This window comes from Quercus lobata, chromosome 4 (assembly GCF_001633185.2).
Source record: "Quercus lobata isolate SW786 chromosome 4, ValleyOak3.0 Primary Assembly, whole genome shotgun sequence".
Classification (NCBI taxonomy): domain Eukaryota; kingdom Viridiplantae; phylum Streptophyta; class Magnoliopsida; order Fagales; family Fagaceae; genus Quercus; species Quercus lobata.
This window is the reverse complement of record NC_044907.1, coordinates 7,122,229-7,139,844: the sequence shown is the minus strand read 5'-3', so window position 1 is coordinate 7,139,844 and position 17,616 is coordinate 7,122,229. Positions and strand designations below refer to the sequence as shown.

Genomic DNA, 17,616 nt, shown 5'->3' with positions numbered 1-17,616 from the left:
ATCTCTAGCCTGGTATGTAGCTTTGTATATGTGCAATTTTGTATCTTCTCTTTTTGGTGTTTTATATTGTTTTGAACTGATTGTATATGATTCTTGAGTGATAAATCAACTAATTCATCAAAAGAATGAATTAAAGCTTTAAGGTATCTAATTCAGCTTAATGTTTGGTTGCAAAGAAGGGTAGTTGGGTTGCTATGATGTAATAAGTAACGTGGACATTAATACTCTCTCTCTCTCTCTCTCTCTCTCTCTCTCTCTCTCTCTCTCTCTCTCTCTCTCTCTCTCTCTCTCATGTCTTGTATGTTTAATAACCCTAGCTAATATCAATAATACCACTACTATTGACCATTCTCGTGCTTAAGTAGATGCTCAATTGACTTTGAAATGTTTAAGTTGGTTAATAGGTTTGATATCCTTAAAATCAAATTCCAAGTGTATTGTTAAGTAGAACTCGAAATTAGCAATGTCAAATTTCATTTAAATTTTCAAAAAAAAAATTTAAGTGGCAAAATATGCATAGAACTCAAGTTCTACCTGTAATTTGATTTTGTTAAAATCAAATTTCAAAAACAGGGATATTTTGCTAAATAGTTTCAAAACAGGGGTATTTTCCTACATAGTTTTAAAAGTAAGGGTATTTACCCATTTTTCCCATATAACTTGATGAGTGAATAGATGACGGTATCAACTCAACAATGTCAAACTAATAGTATTGACCCAAGCAATACTATTGATGAGAGAGAGAGAGAGAGAGAGAGAGAGAGAGATTTTAGTTTAAAATACTCTTTATTTTGAAATTCAAAGAATCGAGTGTGAATGCTTTTATGGAAGCTTTTAAATCACATGATTTTGCCTCTTGTGCTAACCATCTCGTAGATGACTATAGTCGACCCAAAACCATTAGTTGACATTGATGAGAGAGAGAGAGAGATTCTAATTTACAATTCTCCCTATTTTGACTTTAAGAATTGAGTGTGAATGCTTTTTTATGAAGTTTTTTAATCACATCAATTGTGCCTCTCATGTTGACTGTCTAGTAGATGACTATAGTAGACATTAAGAGAGAGAGAGAGAGAGAGAGAGAGAGATTCTTGTTTACCATACTATCTATTTTGATTTCGAAGAATTGAGTGTGAATGCTTTTATGGAAGCTTTTCAATCACATAATTCGTGCCTTCCATGTTGACCATTCTGTATATGACTATAGTGGACCATTAACCACTAGTCATCGTTTATGAGAGAGAGAGAGAGTTTACAATACTCTCTATTTTTACTTTCGAAGAATCGAGTGTGAATGCTTTTAAGGAAGCTTTTTAATTACATGATTCGTGCCTTTCATGTTGACGATCTAGTAGATGATTATAATGGACCTAGAACCATTAGTCGGCATTGATGAGAGAGAGAGTCTACGTTATAAAACTCTTTGTTTTGGCTTTTGAAGAATCGAGTGTGAATGCTTTTATGGAAGCTTTTTAACCACATGATTTGTGCCTCTCATATTGAACAACTAGCAGATAACTATAGTCAGCATTGATGAGAGAGAGAGAAAGAGAGAGAGTTTATGTTATAAAACTCTTTGTATTTTGGCTTTTGAAGAATTGATTGTGAATGCTTCTATGGAAGCTTTTTAATCACATGATTTGTGCCTCTCATATTAAACATCTAGCAAATAACTATAATCGACCCAGAACCAACAATTGGCATTGATGAGAGAGAGAGAGAGAGAGTCTACATTACAAAACTCTTTGTTTTGGCTTTCAAAGAATCGAGTGTGAATGCTTCTATGGAAGCTTTTTAATCACATTATTTGTGCCTTTCATATTGAACATCTGGCAGATAACTATAATCAACCCAAAACCACTAGTCGACATTGATGTGTGTGTGTGTGTGTGCGCGCGCACGCGTGTGAGAGAGAGAGAGAGAGAGAGAGAGCCTACGTTACAAAACTCTTTGTATTTTAGCTTATGAAGAGTCGAGTGTGAATGCTTTCATGGAAGTTTTTTAATCACATAATTTGTGCCTCTCATACTAAATATCTGGCAAATAAATATAACCTACCTAGAACCATTAGTCAGCTTTGATGAGAGAGAGAGATTATAGTTTACAATACTTTGTATTTTAAATTTAGAAGAATCATGTGTGAATTCTTTTATGGAATTTTTTAATCACATGATTTGTGCCTCTCATGATAACCGTTGAGAAGATAACTACGGACTAGAGAAACAAAATATAAAAATATTAGTCAAAGGCCTTATAGTTGAATTGGTACCTCCACATGTACAAAGTGCTTGGGGGTTTAGGGGGGAAAGGGTTAGCAGCATGTTGTAATTATCTCTAAAAATATATATATATATATATATATAAAAATATTCTATCTTCTACTTATAACAAAGTATTATCTTTTTTTATATATAAAAATAATTTTTTGTTTTTTATAAAAGATGTCTTTTTTTTTTTTTTTTTGAGAAAGAAGAATTCATTCATTCAACCAAAAAGTCAACAGAAAAGACTATCGAACATTACAAGATTATGGGCATCACTATGGATGTCGCCAAACCAAATCTGGGGGGAATGGGACTGTCTGGCTAACTTAGCCAATTTATCAGCTACCCCGTTCCCTTTTCGTCTTACATGAGCGAAGACAACAGCTTGAAACCCAGAAGCCAGGTGCCGAGCATCTTCAATCAGGTGGCCAAAGGGGGCTAAGCACGCTTCGCTTGAGTTGAGAGAGTTTGATATTATTTCAGAATCACCTTTAAATATCACTGTCTGAAGATTAAGTTCCATCGCAAACAAGATCGCCCTCCTACAAGCTAGAGCCTCCACGTCTTCAACAGATGGAGGTAAGGCAATACGTTCGGAGAGAGCTCCAATAACTTTGCCTTCATGGTCCCTGAGCACTACCCCCAACCCCGCAGCAGATTGCTTCTAGAAGATGGCGCCATCAAAGTTGGCTTTACACCAAGAATTGGGAGGAGGGGACCAACGAACTGGAGTTGGAGGCTGGAATGGAACCAGGGGCATATCTTGGACTTGTTGGAACTCCTGAAGCCGTTCAATGGCATCCGAGTGAATCTGAGAAAAGGGCAGTGATGGTGAACCAATCCGAGACGAATTTCTTTTGAACCAAATACACCAGGCAATCATTGCAAATCTTTCAACCAATTGAAAGTCCATCCTGTTAAGAATACCCAAGAAGAGGTCCTGGAAATTGACAAATCTTTCTGAAATATAAGGCCTACATAACTCTTCTTTCCACCAAATTTCTTTGACCATATAGCACTCCCACAGAGCATGGATGCTATCTTCAGGGTAGTCCCGGCATAAATTACAGGTGTCATTTGTGATTATTTTCCTGCGGCAAAGGTTCTTTTTTGTTGGAAGAGACTCATTAATAGGTTAAAACTTAGATACAATCCTTAACTATAATGCATTAGATTCAACAATTAAATTTAAATACATAATTGTAGTAACCAATAAAATACAAACAACAATATATTTCTAAAAATAATTAAAATTAATGTAATAAACCGAATTTATGTTTTACTCATATTTCCAACAAAGGTGTATAATTGTAATTAAAAAAAAAAACTTTTTTCAAACATCACAAACCAATTACTGTCTTAACAATACACAACCAATCACAAAGTAGAAGCAAAGGTTCATATCCTATCAAATTCATTTAAAATAAAACTTCACCACAATTCCACTACTACCCCTACTCTTAACCAACAACACACTCTATCTCTCTTTTTCCCACCAAGGGCCATTTCCATAATTTCACCTCAAAACCCAATAACCCCAAAAAAAATTCACACACCGTACACAGTAGTACACGTACCGCCAAAAAGCCCTAAGTCTTCTCACAGAGACTCTCTCTTTCTCTATATCTCTCTCCTCTTTTCTTTTTCTTCTCTTTTCAGCTCCCTTCATTTCAAATCAATTCGATCTCGAGCTTTAGGGTTTCGAATTTTCTCTTTCTATCTCTCTCTCTCAATATCTATCCATGTCCAAGAGGTGAGTGATTCTTCAATCCTATTCTTTTTTCTGTTCTTTTTTTTTTTCAATTTAATTTGATATTATTCTATGCTTGGTTTTTGATCTTTGTGGCATTGATAGCGATTGGATTGATTTTTTTAATTTTTAATTTTTAATTTTCGATTTTTTTCTTGTTCAATTTTGTGAAAATTTGATCTTGGTTGAGTATGGAATTGAATTGATTTTGTGCTTATATGCTTGTTGTTACTGTGCTTTAATAAAAAAGAATGGTTTTTTTTTTTTTTTTTGGGGTATGTTTTAAGTTCTTAGCTTTTATGAGGTTGATGTATTTCGAAAAGATTTAATTTTTTTGATGTTTCTGAGTTTTGTTTGGTTGCAAAGAAAATGTGGGAGCTGGGTTTTTATGTTTAAGTGGTTACCTTTTGTGAAAGACTATGGCTATCAATTCATGTAACTTTGATGTGTTAGAGTTTTTTTTTTTGTTGTTGTTGTTGAAGTTTCTGACTTTTGTTTGGTGGCAAAGATAATTTGAGAGTTGGGTTTTTATGTTTAATTGGTTGCCTTTTGTGAGGAATTATTAATGTTTAAAGAGGAAGATCAATTCATGTAACTTTGATGTATTTTAAAATTTTTCTTAAGAAAAAAAGATTTTTTTTTTTTTGGTTGAAGTTTCTGACTTTTGTTTGGTGGCAAAGAAGATTTGGGAGCTGAAATGAAGATTTTGTAATCAGGATTCTTTTTTTTTCTATGGGACACCTAAATTGGGTGGGGTAGGGGTTATATAGAAATTAATTGATTTATTTATTTTTGGGGTTGAAGATGATTGGAATTTTTATGATCTTTGATTTTTCTTGCTCCTGCAGGGTTCTCTGCAAGTTCTTTGCTCATGGGGCGTGTCTGAAAGGGGAGCATTGTGAGTTTTCACATGATTGGAAGGATCCCCCACATAACGTAAATCTTTTGATCTCAGCTTGATTTCATTATATTTGCCCATTAATTTTCATTTAGTAAGGTTTCCTTCTTTCTTTATCATTGACTCTTGCTGGCTTTTTTGGTCACAGATTTGCACCTATTATCAGAAAGGACTTTGTGCATATGGTAGTCGTTGCAGATACGAACATGTTAAAGCTTCTCGAAGCCATTCTTCTGCTTCATCTTCATCAACAAATGCACGCCAATCTCTCGTTTCAGATATTGTTCCTCCGGGTAATAGTACTAGATCTGTATTAGGTGGTCTAACGCCTGTCCCAGGAAGTCCTATGGAGCTATCTGCTTCAAGTAGACCTTTCATTCCTCCTACTAAACCTGCCTGGAATCAAGAGTATGGGCACCACGATTCTCTAGATGACTGGGATATTGGGGAAGCTAGCAGTATTAGACCATCTGACCGTCCCATCTGTTCATTTGCTGCTGCCGGTAATTGTCCCCGAGGAGAAAAATGCCCTCATTTACATGGTGACTTATGTCCCACATGTGGAAAACATTGCTTGCATCCTTTCAGACCTGAGGAAAGAGAGGAGCATTTGAAATCATGTGAGAAAAAGCAAAAGCACTTGGAGGCATTAAAACATAGTCAAGAAATAGAATGCAGTGTTTGTCTAGAACGTGTTCTCTCGAAGCCCACGGCAGCAGAACGGAAGTTTGGGTTGCTGTCAGAATGTGACCATCCATTCTGTATATCCTGCATTAGGAATTGGCGTAGTAGTTCTCCAACCTCTGGGATGGATGTCAATAGTGCATTGAGGGCATGCCCAATTTGTCGTAAGTTATCATACTTTGTTATTCCAAGTGTCATTTGGTATTCTTCGAAGGAAGAGAAGCAGGACATTGTTGATAGCTACAAGGCAAAGCTCAAGTAATTTCTTAACTCTTGTCTAGATGATAGACCTTCATGTTACTTGTGATCCTGTTTCTGGTTTTTGATTTTCAAATTTGATTTGTGTCCCCCTTTAAATACTTCTAGTAGAGTTGTAATTCACTAACATTCTAGTAACACGGAGTCATCTACTACTACTCTCTTGTTTAGTTGAGAAAATTCTATCAGAAAGTTTTTGAGAACTTGCGGCTTTCAGATACTGTTTAGTCAATTTTCCTGAAAGTGTTGGTAGTAAATTCAAGAAACTGATTAACAATTTAGATAACTAACAATTGAAGTATTGTGAACGCATATTGTTGTTCTCAGTTTTGTAATTTGTTATTGTCTTTCTTGCAGGTCCATTGATTGCAAGCACTTTGATTTTGGGAATGGAAACTGCCCATTTGGGAGTAGTTGCTTTTATAAGGTAACGTGAATGTTAATAAGATAAATAGTTATTGCGATTTTCATTTTTCAAAGGTTTCTGGTTTAACTAATCTTAAGTGCAATGGTTTTACTTGAATGCTATACATATAATCAAATTTGATTCTCTTTAGTGTAATGGTTATTGTAAGCATCCTTTACTACCTGGAAATTTATTATTCTGTGTTAGTAAAGATTTATGTCTCATTGATTCTTGATCTTCTGGGATTTTGCTGTGAAGATGTGGTGGTTTTCTATAATTGTTGTATTTTGCATTTTGTTGGTTGATGACTTGTTTTTTCTTTTTGGTTTTCTTTTAATTATCTTTTGAGTAGTTGAATGCATTCTCCGTTGCTTAATTGAACACAATGGTGTTTTACACAAGAATATAAGATAAGTTATGCTTTAGTTCAGATATACAAGTTTGGAAATCTGAAAATTTCATATCATTTCTTCCCTTCTCTTCCTTTTTCTAAAGAAACATAATGACTGATATCAAAATCATACAACTTTCTTACTTCTAAGGAAATCATCTATACAATTATATACAATCCTTCTCACATCATTCCACATTCCAGTGAACATGGCCTACGGCGTTCACCTTTTTGTTTCACATATCAGAATGGTCCTCCTTTTTGGTATATTAGTATGCATCCTAGATTATTGAGATAAGTATTTTTTATTGGATCAACCTGGCTTTGGAAAACAGTACTACATCATAACCTTTAATGATGATTTGATGTATTATTGTTGTGATGCTGTTGTCTTTAGTGTTATTATTGTTTTGGGTTGCATCTCAACAGCAAAACAAAGCCTGTTGTGATTAACTGGGCTTGCTTAGTGGTGACTGGAAGACCAGGGGATAATTTATTAACTTTTTTTCTTTTTGAAGTTACAGAAGAAACCTGCTTTGGATGAACCATAGGAGATTTAGTTATGTATTATTTATAATTTTGAAATTATATTTTACATTGATTGCTATTTTGTTTAGCACCTGGGATTTTAATGGTTTGCTACATGGTGTATCTATTTTGTTTAAACCTGTGTCTACATATATGCAACCTAAACAGGGAGTAGGGTATTATTATGTATCTATATGTAGCATTCTAATCATAAATTACTAATTAGTGTACACAAATAAGCTTATAAGTTATAAGCTCATGTCCTTGTTTTGTAAATTTATTAATAGTGTGGAAAGAAAAAAAGAACATGTGTTAAATTACTGATTGCCCCAAAAGCTTAAGCTTAAGCTTAAGCTATTGGGATATGGTAAAGCTTAAGCTATTGGGATATGGTAAATTTTATCATTTAACCACATACTTTTAACAACATGAATAAAATAATACCTAGAAAAGAGAATATACCCTTTCACTTGACTATGTCGATACCATCTCTACCAACACCGTGACCACCCAGATTGGAATACCACCCCTCATCTTCACAACTTACATCTTACTCTTGTTCTTATTAGCACCGAGTAACCAATAACCTGCAACTGCCAGCACCTCAGGACGTTTTTTGCCTGTAATTCAGACATTTGCATTTCATATCCCCATCTTGCCAGATTATACCCGAAGCACCAGTGTAACCCTATGTCACTAAGGATGTTATGGTACTAGTGGTACTTTCCTGTTTGCTTTTCACTAAGGCCTCCCAAGTTTCCCTATTGAACATGCTCCTTTCTTGCTTCGGTTTATTATTATTAGTGTGTATATATATATATATATATATATTTTTTTTTTTTAATTGGTTAGAAATCCTAATGCTACTACCTGAACCCCTCCCTTCCCTGTACCCCAAGCACGTATGTGCTTGGGAGGTACCAATCCGCATAAGAGACAGTTGGTTGCTACATTGTGCATTTCAAGTGTCCCATATCTTTATTCTGTGCCAGGAACTGATATAATCATCTACAAAATTACAAATTGCTTACCTCACCAAAGGCGAGCATAGCAAATTAACATTTTCTAAAACAATGTGACAATTTTGTTCTCTCACACTCTCTCTCTTTTGTGCTTGTTTTTCTGAGTCTGGTTTATTTTCTGGCTTTATCGATAAGTATAGGTGGGGCACAAACGGTCTATTTCTTCTTCTTTTTTGTGGCAGTTGTATTATTGATGTTCCTAGAGTTGCTGTCAGAATGGCTTCTAGTCAATGCTGTTCCAAGAATTATACACCTTTTGTTTGTAATTTACTTCCATCTAGGAGAGGGTTAGCTTTATGACTCCTTTAATGGGTAGAATGTTTGTTGTGTTCCAGCATAAGGTCAAGCCAGGCTCATACACTTGGAGACATCACAGGCCCCCTCCACGAAGGCCCCCTCCACGAAGATCTGGTTTTGTGGATGACCTGTTTGATATGTTCAACTCCATAGAAGAATTAACAGCCTCCGAGACAGCTCTCGACCCCATGGAAGAATTAACATCCTTGGAGATGGCTCTTTTATTAAGGGATCTGATTCTGGATACATCTGACTCATCAAGTGATGAAGAAGATTTTTATAGCCCATGAGCTACTAGACATAGCCAGTTGTAATCATGTTGATTGTCTGTGGGGATTTTCTAAACATTGCCATGTTGGCATTTTGTCAGCCTACTACTCTTTGCATCAGCAGAAAGACTTGCTTGTAGTTTTTGAACTCTATATTATGACAAGATACTATTATTTATAATTGATATCTTGGTTCCCTGCTGGGGTTAGATTGTTTCTGCTTGGGATGATTACTGGCATTATCCAATGTTGATGTCAATAAGCCTGGAAGTGTAGGTTCTTTGGTAGATATTTGATTGCTGGAGCACATAATAATTTTATGTTTGTCATTAATGGTGCTCAGTTTCCTTGGATACTTTGTAAGCAAAGAACTTTCTTGTAGTTTGACATGTACACTTCAATTTTCTGTTTGAAGGTCTTCCTTTTACACATTTTCTCTTTTTAGTGAGTTTATGCTCCTTACAGTTTGATATTTTAAGACATTTGACAAACATGGCCGGTGAAGTGATTGCCACTGTGGTGTATAATGTTATATTTGTTATATTTCTTTCCCATGAGTGGAAGAGGGGTTACTAAGCTTGTTGAGCTTCTTTTTAAAAACCTTCAGTAAAGGGTTCTGTGGACTTGCTTTATGAAGTTGTTTGTTTGCAAATATGGGTTGTTACAGAAGGCTCATCTTTGTGACTTGTATGTCATGTTACAAATGTACTCATTTTCTGTGCTGCATCATTTTTCTCTGTACAGGTTTATGAGCCTTCTCAGCTTGAAAGTATATGCATCTGCTTTTTATTTCCCCTATTTTGGTTATGGGGGTTGCATGCAATGTAATAAGTTCAGAGCCTCATTAGGTTTTTCTGCGTGGATGTTCTCTTATTGCAGCATGCATATCGAGATGGCCGTCTAGAGGAGGTAGTTCTACGTCATCTTGGGTCTGAAGATGGAGAAGCTGTGATAGCTAAAAATATTAGGTTTTGTCTGTACCTTTTGTTGTTATTCTACTCGGTCCATTTTTTTTTCCCTTAAATAATTTCATACTCCCATGCTCACTGAGTTTTGGTTATTGCCAGGCTGTCAGAGTTCCTTGGTAACATGCGTATAAGGTGAACAGATGCTGTATTATAGTCTAGAGTAAGTATGAAGTTATGACTTGGATTCTGCTTTCTGTACAAGTATTTGTACATTAGGACTTGACATGTGGATTAATTTTTTGATGTTCCTTAATTTTAGGAAATTTTTTATTCCAACAAGAGCTCAAACTAATAAATAAAAGTTAATTTGTATACTGTATACCCGTGGTGCAAGGGTTTTACCTGACCTCTACTTGGAATGCATTAGCAGTCATTGACATGCTAGGTATATTGAGCAAAAAATATCAGTCTTTGACAAATAATGGCTTTGTTGGCCATCAGGAAAGTTTTCAATGATGGCATGCTCTCATACTCACTGAATCTAAATGATTGTCTTGATGGTTATAAACTTATAATACCACCTTAGCACTGTGGTTTTGCCAAAAAACTGGTTATCAATTGCACCAGTTTCATCAATTGCAAAAAATCTCTTAATTGCTTGAACCTGTATTCATATTGCAGGATATCTAATGATATGGAGAAATCATGCGCCACTTCAATTGCTGAGTTCTTTTCAAATGCCAGTGTGGCACTCCAGTTGTTTTTGAGGTATGATGCAATAGAGATATTTATTTGCTTTTCTAAGATTTGTGTAAGTTGATGGTTGCTCAGTTGGACCCCAGAAGTGACCTTCAATGTCTCTTTGCTTTACAAATATATATTTTGGTTCCATTGCCTCTGCTTCCTAGTTGTATTTATTCACCTTTCAATGGTGAGATGTTTGATTCTACCTGTTATGGGTGTTGGGAATTTTAGGTTTCAGTATTTTTTTGGTCCAACAAAGTGATTTAGAGGTTGGGTTTTGGTGCAATGTCAAGTGCCTTAACACAAAAAGTAACAAGTTGTGGGTTTGACCTTGGTATTTGACTTGATGATTGGTTCTTATTTCTAAGTTTATATTGTTAACTTGGATTGACACGAAAATATTGGGCGATTCTTACAACTCATGCCAAATGAAATATGCAGTAATAGCTTATTATAGGTCATAAGCTTTTGTTAGGATTTACATTTACCGTACCAATCAGGTTTCAAGATTCTTCTACAAATCTGTGAATCCTAGGAATTCTTTCTCCATGTCACTTCTTTTTAATTAATTTATGATTAAAAAAAACGACAGGAAAAAGTCAAGATGAAGAAATTGTTTTTTTATTTTTATTTTTTATTTTTTTTATGTAATATTTTTTAGTCACTTTCTCTGAATCTCTCAATGCTATCATAAACCCCAGATTTTCTTGCTGGAGGGGACCAGAACATGGAGTGTTGGGCATGGTATACTATTTATCAAGGTGCATCTTCTATCAAAGTAATAAAAATCGTCATGCATTTGATGGGTATGTTTGAGAGAGTTCTCATCAGCTGTCTATTTATGGGATAATGATTTTTAGTAATGGACGTGCAAATAGCCGTGCTGTTACCTAGCTGTATGGTTCCCTCACCAACAGTGATATATTTGGAACTGTTTATATAATTGTTTTTTCTGGCTTCCATTCTTGTCAATATGGAGCTGTGATGACATGTTCTGGGCAACATTGTCTGAGGTCTTTTGTATTCTAATCTGAATTTTCCTGCTGTTTGAGGACATTGCATCTTGCGGGATGTAAATGGGGTTAAGAGCTCCCTAAAATCAATAGCGTTTACAGACACTTATATCACTTGTTATACAATATTAGCTTCCTCTCTCGCCCTCTCCCTGCTTACTAGCTCAAAAATGGCAAGAGTTTTAAAATGAACGTTTCAGTGCAAAATGTAATAAAAACTTAAGCCGTTTTTAATTGTATAATTCTAGTCATGAAAAATATATGAATGGAGATTAAACTCTTGATAAATGTATAATTTAGGCAAAAATATTCTTTTTGGCTTGAAATATAATCTAGCTAGGATTCTACATTTCTAATTTGCCCATAAAATTTATAATGTCCCTCATCAATCTGTTTTGGTTATGTTTTCCATGTCTGTTGAACGAAATGCATATCTTGGGAATCAAAATAGAAACAAGACTATTTTTTTAGAAATGAAAACTTCATCTTTGTGATATGATTTTTTTAAAACACGTAAAAAAAATTAACAAGATTTGACGAAAACACCAGGTGTAGAACATTTTAACTGTCTGTGGACAAATAAAACCTTTTAAATCTTAAGAATGAGAATCAAAGTAGAAAGTGAGATAATCAATTAAAACCTCTAGGTGCCATTGGTTTACAGGCTGCCTCCTTACATAGAAATCTTGAGTTGATTAGAACTGAGAAGGTGACAAGTGCATATGCAATAGTCGCAAAAGACTTGAAATGTGCTTGTTTGTGCCTTCAAAATGCTCTCAATTTGTAGTTTCACAATTCGATCTTATTAGACCAATCTATTATACATAAAAAAAACTTTAATTGGGGGCTGCTTTAAGATATTACAAATACAAACCTTGTGAAATATTTGAAAGTTAGAATCCTCTTGACCTTAAAATCCGATGCTGTTGTGAAACAATGTATAACTTGCTGCAATTTGCCGAAACCATTTAGGCAACATCACTCATGCATGGACTGAGAATCTAGGATCGATGTAAAAGGTGATCCTTTTTGGGCTGAAGTCGAAGCGACACTCTTGGTTGTTTCTAGAGCATTATATGCTGGTTTGGAGTTTGGACTACATTTTTGTTGAAGGCAACACCCTAAATGTTATTGGATCCATTCATATTATTCAGCAATATATATATATATATATATATATATATATATATAAACTAGCCGTAGAAGAGACTAAACCGTCTGCCAACTTTTATGCCATTAACAACTAACCACTCTCTAAATCAAATTGAAAATATACACACCATAACCATACTTTGCAAAATCACAAGCAACATAGGCTGTACAAACTAACATAGAAATTACACAAGTGTGCATGGTTAGAATAGAAGTTCTATGAGTTACTCGCTATCAGTAAAATTTGCATTGATTAGATTATCGCCATTTTGTTGTTTTTTCATTTAATCTAAATGACCCAAGTGTAGTGCCAGAAGCAACCCAACACTGAGTTGGCTGGACTGGCTATAGATTGACTATTGCGGGAAAGGTTATCCGGATAGCACTCCCACATAATATTATGTCTTTAGAAAGATCTCACACACAAATATTATGAAGAAAAAAAAAATCCCGAAAGAAAAATAGCCAACCACAGACAAGAGAGAACACTATAGATTTACATGATTCGGTCTTTGGCCTGCATCCACAGGCGACAACAAGTTTCACTAACAACTATGGAGAGTACAAAGGTGGTGTAGGACCACTCTCACAAACCCAAACCCCATTAGACCCAAATAACTCTATATCACAGAGTTCTCTCTCAACTTTTAATATAATTCAAGGCTAAACAATAGTTGCCGTCCATGCAAAGAGGTCAATCCGAAAAAAGCTAACAGACAACCCAATTCAAAGTCACATGACTCACATCAACATTGACCATCAGAGTTACATAATTACTTGATTCAGGACAGCCATTGCATCATTAACGGCTTGGGTAGATCCACTAGAATGGCATCCTTGACATCATTATTCACTTTAGCCTCTACATTCTACTTGTCTAGCTAGGAACATTGTCTCCCAGCTCTTTTAGTTGCTTCTAGTTTGGTACAAAACTGAGTCAGCTTGGTTCTTTTTGTCTATGGCATCCCTCTTTTCCTTGTCTTCCTTTTGCAAAATTTTAAGCTTCTTTAACAATACTATCCACCTGCAACATTTTTATTTTGTACATACAAACATGGGGTTTAGTAACATAATTACGTTAGGTTTACAGGTATTAATAAAAAATGTGAATGTTTCCATTTTAAAAAATAAAAATCCAAAAACATAGATACTTGAAATGCTAAGATTTCAGAAAGAAAAGAAAGATGTAGGTTCTTTGTAGAACATGGTAGCATCATTGAAGTTACAAAAATGAAGATATAAACGCATTTTTCAGTTTATATACAAATTAGAACAAAAACAAAGGGGGAAAGCAGCTAATTCCACTAATGGTCTAAATTTTTCTTGATATATATATTAGTTATTTCTCAAATAGATTCAATAATTATAGTTAGCTCAGATAGTTTGGGTTTCAGGCTTATTCAAACTCATTCTAATAATATCTCTAGCCATAACGTCTTCAACCACAAAATTCTAATTCATGTCTTCTGTTAAGAATTAAAACTTGCTATATCTGGATTGAACAAAAACCAAATTCTCTTCAAAACAACAGTTTTTACAAATACATACCTCATCACTTGGCATGGTGTGATGGTGCTAGCACTAGTTTTAGTGTCTAAGCTCATTCATAAACAGAGCAATGATTTTCAAAATCCTGGAGACAAAGACAATGACTCAAAATTCAATGATCATTTTAAGGTATATAGTAGTACAAATTGATTTTTTTTTTTTTTAAAAATAAAGATAAAAAAAGCATTGTACAAATTCATAAAATAAACTTGATAGTAGAAATGAAAAAAAAAAAAATTATGCTTTATATTTAATATGTTTGGGTTCATTTGGATTGGGATTGGACTCTAGATCTTGCCTTACTCCAGAAGTGACCAACACCATATCGTTAGTTTACAAATTTTTTCTACAAAAGGGCATATATGTCATTGTAGTTTTAAGCAATGGTTTTTTGTTTTTTATTTTTTAATAAAAAAATAGATTAGATCTTAGAAAAATAGCTTTCTTTTCTCTCATGGTTTTAGATTTCGCTTTAATGAAACTTTCTTCTCAAATAGTAGTAGTGAGCGTTGGATAGGTTGTGAAAGATCATGCTTCTAAGCCGAATCTAACATGTTGAACGCATGGAAGACCAGAGGGATAATTTATGAACATTTTTTTTTTTTTGAAGTGACAGAAGAAACCTGCCTTGGATGAACCATAGGAGATTTAGTTATATCTTCATTATAATTTTGAAATTATTTTTTACATCGATTGCTATTTTGTTTAGCACCTGGGATTTTAATAGTTTGCTACATTGTGTATCTATTTTGTTTAAAAATGTGTCCACATATATGCAACTTAACAAGGACTAGATATTATTCTGTATCAAAATGTAGCATTCTAATCATTAATTACTAATTAGTGTACAAAAATATGCTTATAATTTACTAGCCTCTATGCATTCGCATTGCACGTGCTCAAAGGCTTTTTTTTTTTTTTTTTTTTTAAATTTTTAAGCAGTAACTGTAATTTTTTTTTTGAATGTGTGTTTAAAAGTGTAGGAGTTTTCTTAGTAAAAAAAAAAAAAAATAGTGGTGTTTTATTTGGATGAAAAAGGAATTAAAAAAAAATGCCAAATTTTAGGGAATAAAAAGATTAACATTAAGGGGAAAAAAAACCTAAATTTTAAGATTTCTCTTTTTGAATTTAAAAGGATAGTAGCTATAGGTGTTGTAGAAAGTATAGATAGATTGGTTATTTGTTTGACATTTATGACCCAATTTTTAAGAGAAGTTACCCTTCATCAATGAGGGTATTTTTTAATCATATAAAAGTTCAATTTAAAGAAGGGAATCCTCTTATATATAGTATAGATAAGTTCATGTCCATGTTTTATAAATGTTTTAATAGTGTGTGGAAAGAAAAAAGAAGAACACGAATACATTTGTGGGGGTTCGAGGATGAGGAGGACTAGGAGCGATATGTCCTTCATCGATTCATTTGTAAAGCACCTTCAACCCGAGAAGAGGATGGGAAGGTGCACAATTTCTCGTGAGCGCCCGAGTGGGAGAAGTAGCCTTCTAGGAGAGGGCCAAGGCAGCTGGGAGAAGTTTCCTGTAAAAGCTTACCTACTACCTCCGCATTAAATTCATAGCAACAACTTTATTAGCTGCATTAATGAAGAAATGACACCTGAACAGTAAATTCACAGCTAAGTAGCCCCTTTTACCACCTTCAACAGAACTTTGATGGGACAAATGTCCTAAGGAAAGCCTTGAAATATACAAGTGGAGGGCTAGAATGCAAAGGAAAGAGTGTATAAAAGAGAGGGGAACTCCCCAATTAAAGGGACCTTGGGATTTTTCTAAGAGAACATGATTAAGAAGATAAGGACTGGAATAGTAGTGGAGGACAGAGCTTAAGACTTACATAGAATTCTTGTATAAGAACTCATCCTCAAACTGACCCAAGGATAGTATTAATATTAATTACTCTTTGAATCAATTTCTTCCATTCTTGCTTGGATCTTCGGCCTTAGACCTAAACTTAATTAAACTTACATCATAATCTTCTTCCCATTCTCTATACAAATTATATTGTTTTGGGCTTAATTTTAAGGTAAGGGCCTCACTATTCTCAGTGGGCTTGAGCCATCAATTTTTTAGCACTTACAACATTAATACATAGAAAAGAGAACATGAATACATCTCTTGACCATGAACATGACGTTGTTTATAGGTGCCACGTGCATTACTAAATGTCACACTTGTATTACAGTGTCGTATGTTTTCGGTCGTGGTCCCATAATGGACTGGACCAGACTGAACAGTAACCAACTATATTTAAATTTTAATATTTTGTATTAAAAAAAAAAAAAACCAAAAATCTCATCACCCATGATCTCACTCTCATTCTCTGTCTCACTTGTTTTTGTGGTGTTGTTATACATGATAGACTAGGGGCTAGCTATGGCTCTCACCTCACTTAATTGCTTAAAAATGTAAGATTTTCAATCGAACAATTAGATGCAAAATATAACAAAAAGATTGGTCTTTCTTACTTTTATAAAATTCCAGACATGAAAATCATATGAAAGTAGATGATTTAAACTCTTGACTAACATATAATTTTGACAAAAATATTCTTTTCGGTCTTGAAATATAATTTATTGTGGGGCCTGAAAATTGGAATCCCGGCCCACTTCACATTAAGGGCCCAAAGCCCAGGCTGAGGAGCCCTGTCTTCAAAGACACACAATAAAAGCTCCTTGAAGGCCAAGGATGTGGCCGAGGACGACTCTATGCCCGACACCTCGCAAAACTCCCAAAGAAAAGGACAGATTCAGCACAGGAGCAGCGCAGGGGAAAAGGCTGCCAGCACCTTAATGTGGAGCCCATCGCCTGACAAACCCATACTCGCACCATGCTATCCAGCTCTTCCCCAACCACTCCGACGGGAGGGTTGATAAGACGAGTAACCACCCCAAATAAGGAGAAACTGACACGTATCTAAGGAACGGGAGAAAATACCAATATAAAAGGGGGAGACCCAAAAGGAAGGGGGGGGGGGGACTGTGACCCACGGTGGAGGAGGAGACGCTACTCGGACCAAGTCCGAGGAGACGGACCTTTCAAACCCCATCCATGTAAGGTATGGCCCTTTGGGCCAAATTCATCTTCGCCTGGGTTTCCATGAAAATCCGGATCAAACCACCGTCCAGCGCCCAATGGCATGCCTTTCCAAACCCTCTCTCTACAAATCATATTGTTTAGACCCTTTACACACGAGCCCAACGCCATCCTTGGGTCGTAAAAATCGTGTCCTTACAATTGGCGCCGTCTGTGGGAAGGCTTGCGCGTTGGCGCAGGTGGCGGTGGAGTCAACTCTCTAGCAAGCAGAAATTCCTGGGGTTTCCTCCGTCTCCGACGACATACAGTTGTTGCTCCGACATAAACTTCTGCTAGGGGCTATGCCTTGCAGTGCTAAGGGCGCGGGCATCTCTAAGGGCTTCCGGCCTCAAGCCGACTCTCCCCGCCCTGGTATAGGGGCTTATGGTCGAAAA

At 35.3% G+C, this 17,616-nt stretch overlaps 2 protein-coding genes across 5 annotated transcripts; one reads left to right on the top strand and one right to left on the bottom strand.

The window, feature by feature from the left end:
• Window positions 1-2,496: 2,496 nt before the first annotated feature.
• LOC115984488 lies at window positions 2,497-3,177 on the bottom strand. Its single transcript, XM_031107510.1, has 2 exons — window positions 2,992-3,177; window positions 2,497-2,928 (listed from the first exon to the last, which is right to left on the bottom strand). The coding sequence occupies exons 1-2, from the start codon at window positions 3,175-3,177 to the stop codon at window positions 2,497-2,499; spliced, it is 618 nt and encodes a 205-aa protein (XP_030963370.1).
• Window positions 3,178-3,817: 640 nt separating this feature from the next.
• On the top strand, window positions 3,818-11,574 carry LOC115986625 (putative RING-type E3 ubiquitin transferase C3H69). Of its 4 annotated transcripts, XM_031109836.1 has the most exons (9): window positions 3,818-4,017; window positions 4,863-4,950; window positions 5,061-5,854; window positions 6,212-6,281; window positions 9,512-9,536; window positions 9,647-9,735; window positions 9,835-9,895; window positions 10,357-10,443; window positions 11,121-11,574. In XM_031109836.1, exons 1-6 carry the CDS (start codon window positions 4,007-4,009, stop codon window positions 9,700-9,702), a joined length of 1,044 nt encoding a protein of 347 aa, XP_030965696.1. In that variant the 5' UTR covers window positions 3,818-4,006; the 3' UTR covers window positions 9,703-9,735; window positions 9,835-9,895; window positions 10,357-10,443; window positions 11,121-11,574. The 4 variants fall into 4 exon arrangements, with proteins under 4 accessions (XP_030965696.1, XP_030965693.1, XP_030965695.1 ...); XM_031109835.1 differs by lacking the exon at window positions 9,512-9,536 and having other exon boundaries at window positions 3,819-4,017; window positions 11,136-11,574; XM_031109834.1 differs by lacking the exon at window positions 9,512-9,536 and having other exon boundaries at window positions 3,819-4,017.
• The last annotated feature ends 6,042 nt before the right edge of the window (window positions 11,575-17,616 follow it).